Source organism: Octopus sinensis, linkage group LG25, assembly GCF_006345805.1.
Source record: "Octopus sinensis linkage group LG25, ASM634580v1, whole genome shotgun sequence".
NCBI lineage: Eukaryota > Metazoa > Mollusca > Cephalopoda > Octopoda > Octopodidae > Octopus > Octopus sinensis.
In genome coordinates this window covers 19165151-19184477 of record NC_043021.1, presented here as the reverse complement: position 1 = coordinate 19184477, position 19327 = coordinate 19165151, and the positions used below count along the sequence as shown (strand labels likewise).

The 19327-nt window shown below is 40.3% G+C and overlaps 1 protein-coding gene across 2 annotated transcripts in view; it reads left to right on the top strand.

The window, feature by feature from the left end:
• LOC115224307 (pescadillo homolog) overlaps positions 1-19115 on the top strand; it is a 31123-nt gene extending 12008 nt beyond the window's left edge. Inside the window, exons 8-18 of one of the 2 annotated variants that reach the window (XM_029795150.2) lie at positions 1272-1388; positions 4288-4356; positions 6107-6187; positions 6787-6920; positions 9000-9125; positions 12023-12195; positions 12785-12919; positions 15812-15882; positions 17113-17286; positions 18481-18577; positions 19000-19115. In XM_029795150.2, the coding sequence (XP_029651010.1) occupies positions 1272-1388; positions 4288-4356; positions 6107-6187; positions 6787-6920; positions 9000-9125; positions 12023-12195; positions 12785-12919; positions 15812-15882; positions 17113-17286; positions 18481-18558 (1158 nt within the window). In that variant the 3' untranslated portion in view covers positions 18559-18577; positions 19000-19115. Of the gene's footprint in view, positions 1-1271; positions 1389-4287; positions 4357-6106; positions 6188-6786; positions 6921-8999; positions 9126-12022; positions 12196-12784; positions 12920-15811; positions 15883-17112; positions 17287-18480; positions 18718-18999 lie in introns of those variants that run through there. The other variant, XM_036513227.1, reaches the window with a different exon arrangement.
• The last annotated feature ends 212 nt before the right edge of the window (positions 19116-19327 follow it).

Sequence of the window (19327 nt, the reverse complement as noted above, 5' to 3'; positions counted from 1 at the left end):
GCTGGGATAAGGAAGGAATTACAACCGTGTTTCGTGGTCTGCTACCACAACAGCTCCTTTATAGGATCCAGTTAGCGCAAGACATCGTCAGGAGGAACCACGTCCGGTTTCGGCCCCTACTCCTCTACCGTTTTGACGTGGCGGGGCCCCCCCTTTCGGAGGTGTCTTCAGCTCTGGTGTTGGGTGCATATCTTCTTTCTTCTCTTCCCTGGCCTCTTCGATGTATCGTCAGCGAGTGTCAGCCGGTGACTGACTGTTTTGTCAAATTTTTCCCTTTAAATACCTGCCGCATAGGCTCCAGCAGGCAGCCCCAGCAAGTTGTCACGTGACACTGTCTCACCTTATCTGTGGGGTTTGAAGGTATGGTGTCTTGCTGAAGCGGTGAATACGTGACCTGCCCATCTGGAAAGAGAGAGAGAAGTGAGGTGGGGTGAGGTCAAGGTACAAAATGAAAATGAGAGAGAGAGAGAGGACAGAAGAACAGATGTGCAGGGTGGATAAGTAAGTGTGATGGATGATTAGAGATGGGGATTGAATTGGATGAAGTGAACAGAAGGAAATAGGGGTGGATCAGGAAGGATGAAGTGATAAGGGACAGTAGTAGGGATACGCATACACACGCCTTCTGTAAATGAGGGATCTTCACTGGCAAGAGCATTTTCAATTGGTTATCAATTTGGCTTTTTCAAATCATCTTGAGCTAATGCAAAAAAAAAAATAAATAAAGGCACAGGTATGGCTGTGTGATAAGAAGCTTGCTTCCCAACCATATGGTTCTGGGTTCAGTTCCACTGTGTGGCATGCTGGGCAAGTGTGTTCTGTTATAACCTTGGACCAATGAAAACCTCATGAATAGTTTCAGTAGATGGAAACTGAAAGAAGCCCATAATATATATATATATGTGTGCGTGTGTGTGTATGTATGTATATCTCCATGTGTGTGCCTTTCTGTGTGTACTCCTCCACCACCACCACCACTTGGCAACCAGTGTTGGTTTGTTTACATCCCCATAACTTAGTGGTTCTGCAAAAAGAGACCAATAAAATAAGTACCAGGCTTTAAAAAGCAAGACCTACTGGAGTTGATTTGTCTGACTAAAACCCTTCAGAGAAGTGCCCCAGCATGGCCGCAGTCTAATGACTGAAACAAGTAGAACATAAACGATACTGCTTTATAGACTTATTCTATTATAACCACCAAATTTTTGGTAATTACCGTCTTATGTTAATTAGTGTTGTTAATTAGTGTTGTTTTTTCCTTCATTGCACAGTATGCGACAGATGTTGATTATAAAATCATGGAAACATTCGTTGAGTTTTACACAACCCTGATGGGATTCACAAATTATCGTCTCTACAATTCTGTCAACTTGTATTATCCTCCACAGGTAAGGCCAGAATATTTGATTTAACACCCTGGTTTGGTTCTCAACCTTTTTTTTTTTTTTTTTTTTTTTTCCATCTATCGACCCTTCTGATTCCTATTTAATTCTGGTGGACCCCCATAGCCGTTCGATGTTTGGAAACTAGTTTTATAGACAGACCCTTTCAAAATTCCTATTTTATTTGTCGCATTAGGCTTACAAAGAATAAGTCCTGGGGTCGATTTGCTCAACTAAAGGCGGTGCTCCAGCTTGGCCACAGCCACATGACTGAAACAAGTAAAAGAGGGTTAGTGTTGGGGAGAACATTCACTCGTGTAGGATGAACTTTGTAAAACAGAGAAATTAATTTTGCTCTTTCTTGCAATAAATGCACGTAAGGCAGAATTTTCCATGGACCCTTAACCCTTTGATGTCGGTATTACCAGAAGCATGCGAGACACTGCTCCGGTTTTTTTTATCTAATGAGGCCACACAAATACACAAGTGCCAATGAGCTTGCGTCTATTTACGTTCACCGTTACAGTAATGTTCTGAGACCCCCTTCGGTCACGACGCTGACCATGGGATTGCACCTAGAAAGTTACCCTCCCAGGCACAAGTCTGGGTAAGGTTGTTTATGGAAGACCAGCAGCCGCCCATTCATATTGACCTCTCCTCTCCATGCCACCAATGTTATCCAAAGGAAAGGCAAAGGGGTCAATACAGCTTGGCACCTGTGACATTGCAACCCATTTCTACAGCTGAGTGAACTGGAGCAATGTGAAATAAAGTGTCTTGCTCAAGAACACAACACGCAGTCCGGTACGAGATTCGAGCTCACAACCTCACAATCGTAAGCTCGACGCTCTAACCACTGAGCCATGCACCTTCAGTACAATAACATAGCATCGTACATTTATGTCTACCGGTTTATGAAAACGAACTATGTCAAGCTGTTTATCATAATATATGCACGAGTTATTCTGCTCAAGTTCAGAAAATAGCTTGCATGTGGTACAACTCAAAACACGGTATTATGCATGTAAAGTATCCGCATACCATTGGTCTACTACTAGTCTCATGACTTCAATGTAACCTAACATGGCTAAGATAATGCATGGGACGGTGAGTGTGCGCACCTAAAGAGATAAAGTACACGAAACCAAACGTAAACATACGTCAGCCTTTCGTTACCAACCTGGCTGAAACTGCCTCTGGCTCTGTAGTACAAATGCTTTGTTTTCAAAAGTTCTGTATTAAAATCTCCAAACAAACCTTAGTCACAATTTATGTTCCTAACACTAGCTTAATGATAACTAAGTTATTTTACTAAATTCTTTGTTTTATTTAAAAGTAATTGAAAGAAACACAGAGCATCTCAAAAGAAATATGGTAACAAAAGGGTTAACAAATGATTAATTTAACCCTTTTGTTACCAACCCAGCTGAAACTGGCTCTGGCTCAGTACAAATGTCTTGTTTTCATAAGTTTTGAATTAAAATCTTCCACCAAACCTTAGTCACAATTTATGTTCCTAACATTAGCTTAATGATAACTAAGTTATTTTACTAAATTCTTTGTTTTATTTAAAAGTAATTGAAAGAAACACAGAGCATCTCAAAAGAAATATGGTAACAAAAGGGTTAACAAATGATTAATTTAACCCTTTTGTTACCAACCCAGCTGAAACTGGCTCTGGCTCTGAGTACAAATGTCTTGTTTTCATAAGTTTTGAATTAAAATCTTCCACCAAACATTAGTCACAATTTATGTTCCTAACACTAGCTGAATGATAACTAAGTTATTTTACTAAATTCTTTGTTTTATTTAAAAGTAATTGAATGAAACACAGAGCATCTCAACATAAATATGGTAACGAAAGGGTTAAAATATATAATAGAGAAACAATTCTTCACCCTTTCATTATCAACCCAGCTGAAACTGGCTCTGTAGTACAAATGTCTGGTTTTCATAAGTTTTAAATTAAAATCTTCCACCAAACATTAGTCACAATTTATGTTCCTAACACTAGCTGAATGATAACTAAGTTATTTTACTAAATTCTTTGTTTTATTTAAAAGTAATTGAAAGAAACACAGAGCATCTCAACATAAATATGGTAACAAAAGGGTTAAAATATATAATAGAGAAACAATTCTTCACCCTTTCATTATCAACCCAGCTGAAACTGGCTCTGTAGTACAAATGTCTTGTTTTCATAAGTTTTAAATTAAAATCTTCCACCAAACCTTAGTCACAATTTATGTTCCTAATACTAGCTGAATGATAACTAAGTTATTTTACTAAATTCTTTGTTTTATTTAAAAGTAATTGAATGAAACAGAGAGCATCTCAACATAAATATGGTAACAAAAGGGTTAAAATATATAATAGAGAAACAATTCTTCACCCTTTCATTATCAACCCAGCTGAAACTGGCTCTGTAGTACAAATGTCTTGTTTTCATAAGTTTTAAATTAAAATCTTCCACCAAACCTTAGTCACAATTTATGTTCCTAACACTAGCTGAATGATAACTAAGTTATTTTACTAAATTCTTTGTTTTATTTAAAAGTAATTGAATGAAACACAGAGCATCTCAACATAAATATGGTAACAAAAGGGTTAAAATATATAATAGAGAAACAATTCTTCACCCTTTCATTATCAACCCAGCTGAAACTGGCTCTGTAGTACAAATGTCTTGTTTTCATAAGTTTTAAATTAAAATCTTCCACCAAACCTTAGTCACAATTTATGTTCCCAATACTAGCTGAATGATAACTAAGTTATTTTACTAAATTCTTTGTTATATTTAAAGTAATTAAAGGAAACAGAGAGCATCTCAACAGAAATACGGTAACGAAAGGGTTAATGGACACAAATGTATATACACACTCTCTCTCTTTCTTTATATTTGCAGTTTAACATTGGAAACACCAGCAAACAACCGGTCATTGATGACAGCGAAGAAAGTGACATTTATGAAGAAGTAAGTTACAATTACCTTCATTCACCACCTGCCTCCGCATTTTTTTTTAATCTGGTCTCAATGGACAACAACCATGGTAGAGTGCCACCGACAGCCAAGAGTTTATATTGATAATGCTGACCCTGCAGTTCCTGTTTTATTGGTTTCAGTTTGTGAAACTATTGTAAATCCTTGAGTATAATACGCAGGGGATTTTTAGGGAGCTGTACCTCTGAAAAACCTAAACCTTGTGTATAATACGCACCCCTTCTCTAACTTGAGTCGTGCGTAATTAAGCCAGCAGCACCTAGTCGAACAAAAACTTCCGTGCATGTATAATACAATAATGGTGATGTTCTTAACTGATATATGGGAATGTAAATATGTTTGCAAAATGTTTTTGTTACATGTTATTCTGTATTCTGAATACTTAATAAATGTTGCTTACTGCAAGTTATGGATGATTCTTTTATGACTTCATTGCTTTCAGGCTTAGCTTAAGGTATTTTCGCGCCTGACATCACAAAATGCATCTGAATAAACACTGCCGGACAGCAAATAGAGACTCGGACATTGCTTAGAAAATATTTTTCATTTTTAACCTCGTATTAACTAGGGATTTTGACCTTTAAATTTTGGGGGGGAAATGCGGATTATACTTGAGGATTTACGGTACTAAATAACAGGAAATAATTGAGCACAACAGTGATGGCTGTATTTCTTTAGCCCCCTATTATCATAAACACACACACTCACCCAAATACACTTCACTCTTTTGATACCAATCTGCCTGAACCTGTCCTTGGTTCTGTGATATAAACAAATAAAACTTCCTGGGTTACAGTGATCCAAATTAAGGACCTTCCTTCGAAATTTCGTGTTTATTTATGTACCAGACATCAGCTTAGTTCTTTTACTTGTTTCAGTCATTTGTCTGTGGCCATGCTGGAGCACCACCTTCAGTCGAACAGATTGACCCCAGGACTTATTCTTTGTAAGCCCAGTACATATTCTATCGGTCCCCTTTGCCGAACCGCTAAGTTACAGGGATGTAAACATACCAACATCAGTTGTCAAGCAATGGTAGGAGGACAAATACAGACCCAGAAACATATACATATACAAAAAGCCTGTCTATGTATGTGCATATATATATATATGTGTGTGTGTATATATTTCTTTAGTACTCACAAGGGGCTAAACACAGAGGGGACAAACAAGGACAGACAAATGGATTAAGTCGATTACATCAACCCCAGTGCGTAACTGGTACTTATTTAATCGACCTCGAAAGGATGAAAGGCAAAGTCGACCTCGGCGGAATTTGAACCCAGAACGTAATGACAGACAAAATACGGCTACGCATTTCGCCCGGCGTGCTAACGTTTCTGCCAGCTCACTGCCATATGTATGTGCATATATATACACACACATACATATATGACAGGCTTCTTTCAGTTTCCATCTACCAAATCCACTCGCAAGGCCATAGTAGAAGACACTTGCCCAAGGTGCCACACTGTGAGACTGAACCTGGAACCATGTAGTTGGGAAGCTGCTGCTTACCACAAAATTAATTGAAACAAAATCACCTTATTTCAACAGAAATATGGTAATGAAAGGGTTAAGCACAACACACACACACACACACACGCAGTGGGATTGAACTTGGGATAAGGTGGATTCCAAAATGAATTTCCTATCCACACATCTCTGCCTACCATAAGATTTTATTATTTTTTTATCTCTTTCTTTTGCCATTTCTTTCCAGCAACTGGCAGCTATGACTCAACAGCTGAAGAAACATGGTGACAATGTTGAAGAAGAAATTGACGAGTTTCCAGTTGTCAATGTAAGTGACTTTTAATTACTGTCCACCGTCATACCAGTGCCCTCTGACTGGCACCTGTGCCAGTGGTATGTAAAAAGCACCATCTGAACATGGTCGATTCCATTGCCCTCTGACCGGGCCCCCTGCCAGTGGTATGTAAAAAGCACCATCTGAACATGGTCGATTCCATTGCCCTCTGACCGGGCCCCCTGCCAGTGGTATGTAAAAAGCACCATCTGAACATGGTCGATTCCTGTGCCCTCTGACTGGGCCCCCTGCCAGTGGTATGTAAAAAGCACCATCTGAACATGGTCGATTCCTGTGCCCTCTGACTGGGCCCCCTGCCAGTGGTATGTAAAAAGCACCATCTGAACATGGTCGATTCCAGTGCCCCCTGAACCTGGGACTGAACCTGGAACCATGTAGTTGTGAAGCAAGCTTCTTACCACTCAGCCACGCCTGATGAATATGCATTTAATAAACTGTGTCTATTTAAGTTTGGAGTGCTTGTTTTAAACAGCAAATCCAAGACTGTGCCAACTCGGTCTATAAGTTACCATTCTTGAAGACCCATACATCCCATTTTGTCATTTTAATTTATTAATTTTATTTAACTTCAGCCTGAAAATCCAGACGAAGTAGAAATGGCCAAAATGGAATACAAGAATCTCCTTCGATTTCAAAATCTGTTTAAAGGACTCAAATTCTTTCTCAACCGGGAAGTTCCAAGAGAATATATGGTATTTATCATTCGGTAAGTTTTAAGTTTTGATCATTTTTTAAAATAAATAAGTTTAAAATGTTGTAAGCGCAGGAGTGGCTGTGTGGTAAGTAGCTTGCTAACCAACCACATGGTACCGGGTTCAGTCCCACTGCGTGGCATCTTGGGCGAGTGTTTTCTGCTATAGCCCCGGGCCGACCAAAGCCTTGTAAATGGATTTGTTAGACGGAAACTGAAAGAAGCCTGTCGTGTATATATATGCGTTTGTGTGTCTGTGTTTGTCCCTCTAGCATTGCTTGACAACCGATGCTGGTGTGTTTACGTCCCCGTCACTTAGCGGTTCAGCAAAAGAGGCCGATAAAGTACTGGGCTTACAAAGAATAAGTCCCGGGGTCGATTTGCTCGACTAAAGGCAGTGCTCCAGCATGGCCGCAGACAAATGACTGAAACAAGTAAAAGAGTATTCATATAAGTGTAAAAATCTAGTTAACCCATGTAAGTCAATCAGCATTGGTTTGGAAAATTACTATTTGTAAATCTCACAACGAGAGATATTCAGCATCAGTACTTTGGAGTAAAGATTGTTTGCCAACATAATATGGCAGTCCTGGTTTAGGACTAATGTTGCTGTAATTTAGTCCCAGGAGACATTGTCACTAGCTGGCTATACAACACGATCTGTATCCTTATATTTTCGAACAAGGGAATGTAGCACCCCAACTCAGCTTAAAACCCGGAAATCATGATACACAGATATTGTTTTGAGCTGAGTGGGGGTGCTAGATTCCCTTGTTCGAAAATATAAGGACACAGATTGTGTTGTATAGCCAGCTGGAGACAATATCTCCTGGGGCTAAATTACAGCAACATTAGTCCTAAACCAGGACTGCCATGTTATGTTGGCAAACAATCTTTACTCCAGTGTTGGTTTGTTTACATCCCCCATGACTTAGCAGTTAGAGCAGTGGTTCTCAACTGGGGTCCATTTAAGATTTCTCTGTTAAAATTTATGTACAATAAATTGGTTATACCTGTACGATACACCAAACATTTTAATGACATTTTAAAATGCAAATCACGGAGGCCAGAGTGGCCGAACTCCTTTTGAGTGTTGGGTCTCATGGAGGTAATGACATGCAGCTGTGAGGGGAAATCATCGAATCACCATCTGTGAGTTATCAAAAGATGTGCAGATTAGTTACGACTCAGTCTAGTCACTTGAACTGAAGATTTGGGTATCTGCCAAGTTTGTGCCCAAACTGCTTTCAGCTGACCGAAAAGACACCCGGGTTTCAGTTGCACAACATCTCCTTGATTGTGTCAAGAACGATGAAAACTTTATGTAGGCAAAATTTGATGCAGATTCTCTGCTCAGCTTACTCTGTCATGGTCAATATGATGATTACACACTACACACCTTCCTTCCAAGCATTGCTGTAAACAGCAGAGGTGAGCTAGAACGTTAAAACTTAATGCTCATACACAGCAGAGTTCAAGGTCAGCCTGTGCCAAGCGGCTTCATTCTGCCTGCTTTAGTTTCGTTACTTTGGCAACAGGTACTTATTGATCAGACCGTGCCTTGTTTGTGGATTTAGTAGATGGAAACTGAAAGAAGCCTGTCATATATGTATATATCTATATCTTTGTCTTCGTGTGTATTTGTCCTCCACCGCTGTTTGACAACCAGTGTTGGTATGTTTATGTTCCTGTAACTTAGCAGTCCAGCAAAAAAGACTGATAGAATAAGTACCAGGGTTGATTCATTCAGCTAAAAATTCTTCAAGGCAGTGCCCCAGCATGGCCACAGTCGAATGACTGAAACAAGTAAAAGAATAAAAGATAAAAATGTTAACCCTTTTCCTACTGTATTTATTTTGAGATGCTCTGTTTTTCTCTCAATTATTTTAAATATAACAAAGAATTTAGTAAAATGACTTAGTTATCATTCAGCTAGTGTTAGGAACATAAATTGTGACTAAGGTTTGGTGGAAGATTTTAATTCAAAACTTATGGAATCAAGACATTTGTACTGCAGAGCCAGAGCCGGTTTCAGCCGGATTAGTAATGAAAGGGTTAATCAATTAAAATACGTTTTGTTTTTTGTTCCTGCAGTTCTTTTGGTGGTGAAGTGTCTTGGTCAAACACAGGAAGTCTTGGACACACGTACCAGGAAGACGATGAAACCATTAGTCATCAGATTGTCGATCGACCAAATCAAGACAAGAAATATTTATCACGGTACGTTTATTAACATTAACCCTTTGGCATTGAAACTGGCCAGATTCAGCCTCTCACACCTATCCTACTATGTCGTTTTAAAAATATTGCTTGTATGGTGGCTAATGCTCATTTACAATCATCTTGCGATGACTTGGTAACGGTACCCACAAACACATACATGCATGTCCATACATTATTGTTGTCATCATCATCATCATCCTTCAACATCGATTTTCTGTGCTGGCCTGGGTTGGATGGTCGGGGTTGGACTGGAGCTGGCAAGCCAGAGAGCTGCACTGGGTTCCAGTTTGATGTGGCCTGGTTTCAACAGCTGGATGTTCTTCCTAACGTCAACCACTTTTCTGAGTGTGCTTCTAACGTGGCACTACATGGCCACCGTCACGTGACACCAGCACAATCATCATCATCATCATCATCATCATTGTTTAATGTCCGCTTTCTGTGCTAGCATGGGTTGGACAATTTGTCTGAGGTCTGGCGAACCAGATGGCTGCACCAGGCTCCAATCTTGATCTGGCAGAGTTTCTACAGCTGGATGCCCTTCCTAATGCCAACCACTCCGAGAGCGTAGTGGGTGCCTTGGAAAAAATCGTGTTTTTTTACGTGTCACCTGCACACCAGTACAAGTGCCAGTAAGGCGACGCTGTCATTATACACACACACACACACACGAGATAGGGGTTATGAGTGTAACCCACTATAGGATATCATTTATCTAATATACTGCCAGTAAAGTACCCAGAAAGGCTAATACATAAACGGTATTATTTTACTTATTCATGTATATTGTTTTATTCTGTATTATTCTGTTGGATTTGGATGTTCCTATTTAATCTAAATAATTAGTTAATAAATTATATGAATTGGTATTATCTGATAGTTGATGATTCAAAGAAATCTATTCCTCCATTTTCTTATTTTGTTTTATATATATAATAAATAATTAGGAAAAGTAAGTATAATTCAATTAGTGTGTTTAAATGTTGATTAGGGCACCAGCAGAGTTTAGGCTACCTGTTGTCATCTGCAGTTGTGGTACACTTCCATTGGACCTACTTCAGGAAGTCCGCAGTGGCAGTTAGGGTGATAGTATTAATTAATAGGAGATGGTACAGTTCTATATTTAAGAGATGAGGAATTATTTACCTTTGACGAATATTTGTCCTCATCTTGTTTGTTGCTAACACAACATTTCAGCTGATATACCCTTCAACCTTCACCAGATGTCTTGGGGAAATTTTGAACCTGGGTTCTCATTCCTAAGGTATTCTTCGATATTATTATTATTATAATTATTATTGTTCAGGTTACTGCTTGGAATCGAACTCGGAATTTTGGGGTTAGTAGCCTGCACTCTTAACCACTATGTCATATGTCCATGGGCTACTAACCCCAAGATTCTGAGTTCGATTCCAGGTAGTGACCTGAATAGTAATGATAATAATAGCAACATTGAAAAATACCTTAGGAATGAGAACCCAGGTTCGAAATTTCCCCAAGACATCTGAAGAAGGCTGGAGGGTATATCAGCCGAAACGTTGTGTCAACAACAAACAAGATGAAAGACAAATATCAGTCAAATGTAAATAATAGGAGATGGATTCAGTAATAGACCTTTATTGGGTTCAACGTATGTTTCGACCCATCAGTCCGGGTCTCATCAGGTACATTGATAAAGATGTCTCACTACAGATTTTTAGTGTCAGCTGGCTTCTTGTTATTTGCCCATCAAGTTAGGAAATGAATGGATGGACGGAAAAACAGGCGTAAAGCAAATCAATGGACACTTACACACATGCACATATATTGGTACATACATGTGTGTGTGTATGTATATAAATATTGGTAAAAACGGTAAGATAACAAAAGAAAGAGACCTCAATATTATTTAAATAGAGGAATTTATCTGTAAATATAATATGTGACAATTATTCGGTAGCTGTGTGTGTATATATATATATATATATATATATATAAGAGGTGAGGACCAAAATCCTTGAAAGGGATGTCAAACATCCAAGTCCACCGGTTATAGTCCAAGTAAAGAATATACATAAAAAATATATATTCAGTATTTGCAAAAACAATAAATGAAGTATAAGGATACCGTGAATTGTAATGCTGAAGTGGTTTTTTAGATATATGTCATCATCATGAACATCATCATCGTTTAACGTCCGTTTTCCGTGCTAGCACGGGTTGGACGGTTCGACCGGGGTCTGGGAAGCCAGGAGGCTGCACCAGGCTCCAGTCTGATCTGGCAGTGTTTCTACAGCTGGATGCCCTTCCTAACACCAACCACTCTGTGAGTGTAGTGGGTGATTTTTACGTGCCACCGGCACAGGTGCCAGGGGAGTCTGGCAGCGGCCACAATCAGTTGGTGCTTTTAATGTGCCACCAGCACGGAAGCCAGTCAAGGCAGCGCTGGCATCGGCCATGTTCGGATGGTGCTTTTTATGTGCCACTGGCACAGGTATCACAACTACTATTTCCATTGATATTTATTTCGATGTTCATGTACTTGACTCAAGCACAGCGGTTTGTTCCGAAATCCAAGGTACTTTGAATGGGCAGGGGCTATGCGGAACTGGTACAGGAAGCAGCCCGGGTCTTTGTAGTCACAGCATATCTCCAGAGATCTCGGTCCTTCGTCATTGCCGCTCTGAGGTCATGCTTGACTACCTCATCCCATGTCTTCCTGGGTCTACGTCTCCCCCTGATACCTTCAACTGTTTGGGAGCGGCACTTCACACATCTCCAGAATTTATATTGGATCTGTACCAACCTGGATTACGAATAAAAGATCGTCTACACCTACAATTTTTACCTTTCCTTGTACTTATATACACCCATATAATCCCATGAATGTGAACTGTCTTCTTTGATGCTTTCAGTTATTATGTCCAGCCACAGTGGGTGTTTGATTGTGTGAATGCACAGAAACTGCTCCCCGTCGAAGACTACTTCCCGGGGGTCCTGTTACCCCCACATTTATCACCATTTGTTGTTGAAGAAGAAGGGGAATATATACCTCCTGAAAAATTGGCACAGATGTCAGAAGGCGAAGGTATGTACTCTCTTTACTCTTTTACTTGTTTCAGTCTTTTGACTGCGGCCATGCAGGAGCACCACCTTTAATCGAGCAACTTGACCCCGGGACTTATTCTTTGTAAGCCCAGTACTTATTCTATCGGTCTCTTGCCGAACTGCTAAGTGACGGGGACGTAAGCACACCAGCATCGGTTGTCAAGCAATGCTAGGGGGACAAACACAAACACACACACATACATACATACATACATACGTACATATATATATATATATATATATATATATATATATATATATATACGACGGGCTTCTTTCAGTTTCCGTCTGCCATATCCACTCACGAGGCTTTGGTCGGCTCGAGGCTATAGTAGAAGACATTTGCCCAAGGTGCCAGGCAGCGGGACTGAACCTGGAATGATGAAGAAGCAAACTCCTTACCACATAGCCATTCTTCTGCTTATATCACAGCCCTCGCTCAATACAAAAGTTGTCACAAGTTTCTTCTATAAATTGAGATTATTGTAGCATTTTTTTTTATTTGTTATTTTGTTGACTGTAATGTCTTAATTTTATTTCTTTATTTTTGTTTCTTACCTTTTCATCAGAAGGTGAAGAAGAAGAGGCTGAAGAGGAGGAGGAGGAGATGGATGTTGCTGCTGATGTTCGTGAGTCCTCGGAAAGTGAAGCTGAAGAAAAGATCAGTGATAAAGAAAATGGAACTTCTCCTGTCAAGAAAAAGAGTAAGCCAATGTTTTCTTTTTCTTTTTTTTAATTCAGTATATAAAAACAGAATTAATCTTATATACATATCTATTTCTTTATTACCCACAAGGGGCTAAGCATACAGGGGACAAACAAGGACAGACATAGGTATTAAGTCGATTACATCGACCCCAGTGCGTAACTGGTACTTTATTTATCGACCCCCGAAAGGATGAAAGGCAAAGTCGACCTCGGCAGAATTTGAATTCAGAACGTAATGGCAGACGAAATACCTATTTCTTTACTACCCACAAGGGGCTAAACACAGAGAGGACAAGCAAGGACAGACATAGGTATTAAGTCGATTACATCAACCCCAGTGCGTAACTGGTACTTTATTTATCGACCCCGAAAGGATGAAAGGCAAAGTCGACCTCAGCGGAATTTGAACTCAGAACGTAACGGCAGACGAAGTACCTATTTCTTTGTTACCCACAAGGGGCTAGACATAGAGGGGACAAACAAGGACAGACATAGGTATTAAGTCGATTACATCGACCCCAGTGCGTAACTGGAACTTAATTTATCGACCCCGAAAGGATGAAAGGCAAAGTCGACCTCGGCGGAATTTGAACTCACAACGTAACAGCAGACGAAATACCGCTAAGCATTTCGCCCGACGTGCTAACGTTTCTGCCAGCTTGCCGCCTTATATACATATCATCATCATCATCATCATCGTAGTCAGGTGTCGCACTATGTGATGCTGTGGTCATCATGATGTCTTGCCCCCTTCTCTTGTCCTCTTCCCCATGGACAGCTGAGAATAAAGACAATTCTGTGGCTGCAATGTCTTTCAACCAAGAAGTGGGTGGTCTGCCTGTTTTACGTCCGCCGTTCACCTTGCCAGTTACGATCGTTCGATCAAGTCCATCCAGGCACATGATGTGGCCAAAGAACCATAGCTTCCACTTCATGATGTTTCGTCGAAGCGTCATGTCGCAACCGGGCTTTTCTAGTACCCAGTTGTTCGTCCTTCTCTCCATCCACAACACTCTAAGGATTCTGTGGTAACACCACATTTCAAAAGCGCTCACTCTTTTCTCGTCTGCCTTCAACATTGTCCACGACTCACAGCTGTACGTCGCAATAGAGAAAGCAGCAGCCCGAAGTAGCCTTACCTTCATATACACACATATATATATTTCTTTATTGCCCACAAGTGGCTAAACATTAAGTCGATTACATCGACCCAAGTACGTAACTGGTACTTTATTTATTGACCCCGAAAGGATGAAAGGCAAAGTCGACCTCGGCGGAATTTGAACTCACAACGTAACGGTAGACGAAATATCGCTAAGCATTTTGCCTGGCGTGCTAACAATTCTGCCAGCATATATATATATATATATGCTTGTGCCACGTAAAAAGCATCCAGTAAAGTGGTTGGTATTTGGAAGGGCATCCAGCTGTAAAAGCCTTGCCAAAACTGACCTCAACTGTACTCGTTCCACAAAAACACCACTGAGTCCACTCTGCTGAGTGGGTGGTTTTAGGAAAAGCATCCAGCTGTAAAAATCCTGCCAAAACAGACAGAGTAGAGTAGTGTAGGGTAGTTTTTCCTACGTGGTCAGCTCCTGTGAACCGTGGTACCCATGTGTGCATGAAAGATGGACGTTAAACGATGATGATGGTATATTTATAGTTCAACTGTACAGGAAACAAATGAGAGACAGGTAAGGGATCAACAAGCATGTGTATGTGTAGGAAAAATGGAAAAGTGTTTGACGTTTCAAGCCTATGTTCTTCGACAGATAGTGATGAGAGAACAGAAATGGTGAGAGGGGAAACATGTGTCAGCATTGATGGTTTCACATGTCCCCCCCCTCTCTCTCTCTCTTTCTCACACACACAGTTGGTAACTGGAAGGGCATCTAGTCATAGTAAATCTGCCCCTACAAAATTCTGCTCAACCTATGTGAGTATAGAAAATCACCATTCTCCGAACAGCTACTGTCGCGTATAGGACGGATCCGGCTATCAGCTGAATCCATAGTGAAGCTTGCCCCGCAGACCTCCTTTAACCAGGAGGGCAAGGCAGTTTTCTTTTGCCTAGTGCCTGTAGCGAAAGAGGTGGTATGGTGGACCTGTTTGAAAGGGCTAAGGTCAGACACTTTCCTCTTTGGCCCAGGCCTCATCAACTTTTTCAAGTTTCACTTGAAAAGGAAAATGAGAGAGGGAAGTACTGTCTCGTAGCAAATTTATTGAAAGGTGGGTGAATGCCGCAAGAATGGCCAGTATGAACGGACCAATTCTGAGGATACACCTGTGATATAAAAAGGTAATATAAAAGGAGAAAGGGGCTCTTGTGGCTTTTATGGGTTTTTCCACGAGTAACCTTTCGAAGCACCTCTCCCTATTGGGAGTTTCAATTGTTTTAATATTTTCGTTGTTATCTCTGAATTTGTACACAGACTTTTTTTCAAACGGACAAAACCCTTTGTAACTTTCGTCCTGTTTTTTGTCCCTACATGTTTTAATTGATTTTTGTCAGCCCTTGTGGCCAATAAAACGAATTAATTATTTAATGTCCACTTTCCATGCTTTCATGGGTTGGACAGTTCATCTAGAACTGGCAAGAAGGTGAGCTGCTCCGGCCCTAATTGTCGAGTTTGGCATGACTTCTATGATTGGATACCCTTCCTAATGCCAACCACCTTACAGAGTGGACTGGGTGCTTTTTATGTGGATGTTAAAACAATGATAATGATGCATTGACTTGCAAGGTCATACACATAGGCTTTCTCTCTGAATCTGGTTGCTCTGACTTCATATTGACCGAGCAGCTGTGGTTGCCATCATTGTCAAGCTAGGATATGCTAGATCAAACCCTTGTAGTCTCTCATTTGATATATTTCTTTTTATTTCAGCCTCAAGAAAGAAGGCAGCAGCTCTGAAAAAACGTAAACTTGCAGAACAGGATGTCAGCACTGCTCCTAAGGTTTGTAGTTCAATTCTTCGTTTTGTAGTTCAAAAGAAACGAGCAGAACCATGTTACCTTCTGCTACACCAAATCCACTCACAAGGCTTTGGTTGGCCTAAGGCTTTAGTAAAAGACACTTGTTCAAGTTGCCATGCAGTGGGACTGAACCCAGAACCATGTGGTTGGGAAGCAAGCTTCTTACCATACAGCTATGCCTATATATATATAGGCATAGCTGTATATATATATATATATATGACGGGATTCTTGCAGTTTATATTTACATATATATATATATATATATATATATATATATATATATATATACATATATATATATATACATATGACGGGATTCTTGCGGTTTCCATCTACCAAATCCACCCACAAGGTTTTGGTCAGCCTGAGGCTATAGTAGAAGACACTTGCCGAAGGTGCCACGCAGTGGGACTGAACCCGGAACCTTATGGTTGGGAAGCAAGCTTGTTACCACACAGCTATGCCTATATATATATGTATATATATATATACATACATATGATGGGATTCTTGCAGTTTCCATCTATCAAATCCACCCACAAGGTTTTGGTCAGTCTGAGGCTATAGCAGAAGACACTTGCCCAAGATGCCATGCAGTGGGACTGAACCCGGAACCATGTGGTTGGGAAGCAAGCTTGTTACCACACAGCTGTGCCTTTCTGTTTTTTGGGGTTTTTTTAAGGCTAAGTATTTCTTGTTTTCATATCTTGTTGAGATTGAAGCCCCTTCAAGGTGATGCTGTAGCATGGCCACAGTCTAATGACTGAAACAAGTCAAAACACCAAAGATTTCTTTTTGATAATTTTGCGACCAAGTATTTCTTGCTTTGAGAATCTTCTTGGTTAAGACTCTTGAAGGTGACGCTCCAGCATGGCCACGTTCTAATGGCTGGAACAAGTCAAAACACAAAAGATTTTTTTTTATTATTTTGCGGCCAAGTATTTCTTGTTTTGCGAGATCGCGACCCTTGAAGGTGATGCTCCAGCATAGCCACAATCTAATCGCTGGAACAAGTAGTAAAAAGATAAAAGGGTTTTTTTTTCTTTTGCGCTCATGTATTTCTTGTTTTGAGAGTCTTGTTGATTGAGGACAGGCAGCCGCTGTGGGGTCACGAAATGAAATCCCTCGGGGTCATTTCATGATTCTGTCTGTTGACTCGAAACGTTTCGGCGTCTGACCTGTTTGTTGTTTTGTGTTTCGTTTAAACAGAAGAGCAGCACCAAGAAGATGCATGTGATTCCTGGCAGCGTGGAGAAGGTCGACGAAGTGAAGGTGATCCGACAGCAGAAGGAGGAGAAGAAACTGGCCGAGATGATGATTCCAAAGAAGAAGAAGAAACTCTACGACAAGATCGTGATGAGGAAGAAGAAGATTGCTCAGGAGGTGAGTTGTCGGGGTTGGGAGAGAAATGATGCACGGCTTACTACACAACACACACGCATACACATACACACATACTCATGCACACACATACACATACATGCATGCATATGCATACCCACACTCATACATGCATATGCACACACACATACTCATACACTCACTCACACACACATACTCATACGCACATATGCATACATACACTCATACACACACACATATACTCATACATTCACACACACACACTCATACACTCATACAGACATGCATACACATACTCACACACACATATACTCATACACTCACACACACACACATTATCTCTGTCCATCTTTGCTGTCATTCTCCCATACAACGAAGGCATGTGGCCTAGTGGTTAGGCTACTATTCAGCTCACAACCATATGATTATAATTTCAATCCCCAGCAGTGTTTTGTGTCCTTGAGCAAGATACTTTATTTCACATTGCTTCAATTCACTCAGCTGGCAAAGATGAGTTGTACCTCTAATCCAAAGGACACACACACGCACACACAAGCAAAGAAGATGACAAAAGGAATAAATGATTATCTTATGAACTTCATCGGCATACAGCTATTTCTGCTATAAGATGCAGTGGACTCATAGTTGAGTGTCTGAGTATCACCTTATTGCTTCATCAGAGCCTTCAATATGAAGTGCAGTTTATTGTATACACACACACACTCAGAGTGTTCGAGTCATCATCATCATCATCGTTTAACGTCCGTTTTCCATGCTGGCATGGGTTGGACGATTTGACTGAGGACTGGCGAACCAGATGGTTGCACCAGGCTCAAGTCTGATCTGGCAGTGTTTCTACAGCTGGATGACCTTCCTAACGCCAACCACTCCGTGAGTGTAGTGCCACTGGTACAGGTACCGGGGGAGGCCTGCAGCGGCCACGATCGTTTGGTGCTTTTTACGTGCCACCGGCACAGAAGCCAGTCAAGGTGGCCCTGACATATCATTGTTTAATATCTGCCTTCCGTACTGGCATGGATGGGATGGCTTGACAGGAGGGGCTCCTGTCAAACCTGACAAACACTCGCATTTATACGCACAAGCAACCCTACAAACTTATCTCCGCCCCACAAATATGGTTGAATTGGTGACCCTGTTTCCCTTAATTCTATTCTCATTTTATGTGTCTTATTTTTCTTTTTTCTTTTTACTCAGACGAGGAAACTGAAGCAGAAGAGGGAAGCCATTGAGAAGGAGAAAAAAACTGGTAAAACTGCCCGTCAGAAGAGATAAGAGTGTAATGGATGATGAGAGGAGATTTTGGATCTTTTCTGTTTGAACGGCAGTTTTTTCTAGAGGTGTCATATGAAATTGTCACCCATAATTATGACCCTAGTATCGATCTATTGCATTTCAATCTATTTTAGGGTTAGGGGTGGGGGGAAGGGTATTTTTTTTCCTTCAGAAATGTAAATAAACCCAATCTGTTTCTTAAACGAGGGACATATTCATATGGCACAGAATGTTTTCACCTCAATAGACGTCATTGATTGGTTGAAATTGCAGAAATTGAAGAAAAAAAAACAACAAATATCTTACAAACCATAGAATTTTCTCAATAAAGCCAAGAGAAAAAGATGTTCTATAAACACATTCTACCAGTATACAAAGTTTAAAAGTGTTTAGTTACGTGGAAATTATTTTAAAAAACTGCCGGTCAAACCGAAAAGATCCGAAATTTCATTGAGTGTGAGGGAGACTGACTGATGTGGTGATGGTATGTGAGGCCGAGATGAGGAAGTTGTATGGCAATATTTTATAAAGACAATAAAATCATATATATGTATAAATACGTATTCTGTATCTTTTATCTGTCATTAGACTGCAGCCATGCTGGGGCCTTTTCATTTGACAGTAGTCTGAATGCTAAAGGAGTAAAATGAAGCTCCTAGACAGAAGGCTCGGTCTTGCTAGAAATAGGAGCCAAATCTCCTTCAGCTCACTTCTTACAGGAAGAATATCATATTGGATTATGTATTCCGTGAAACATTAAGATATTAAA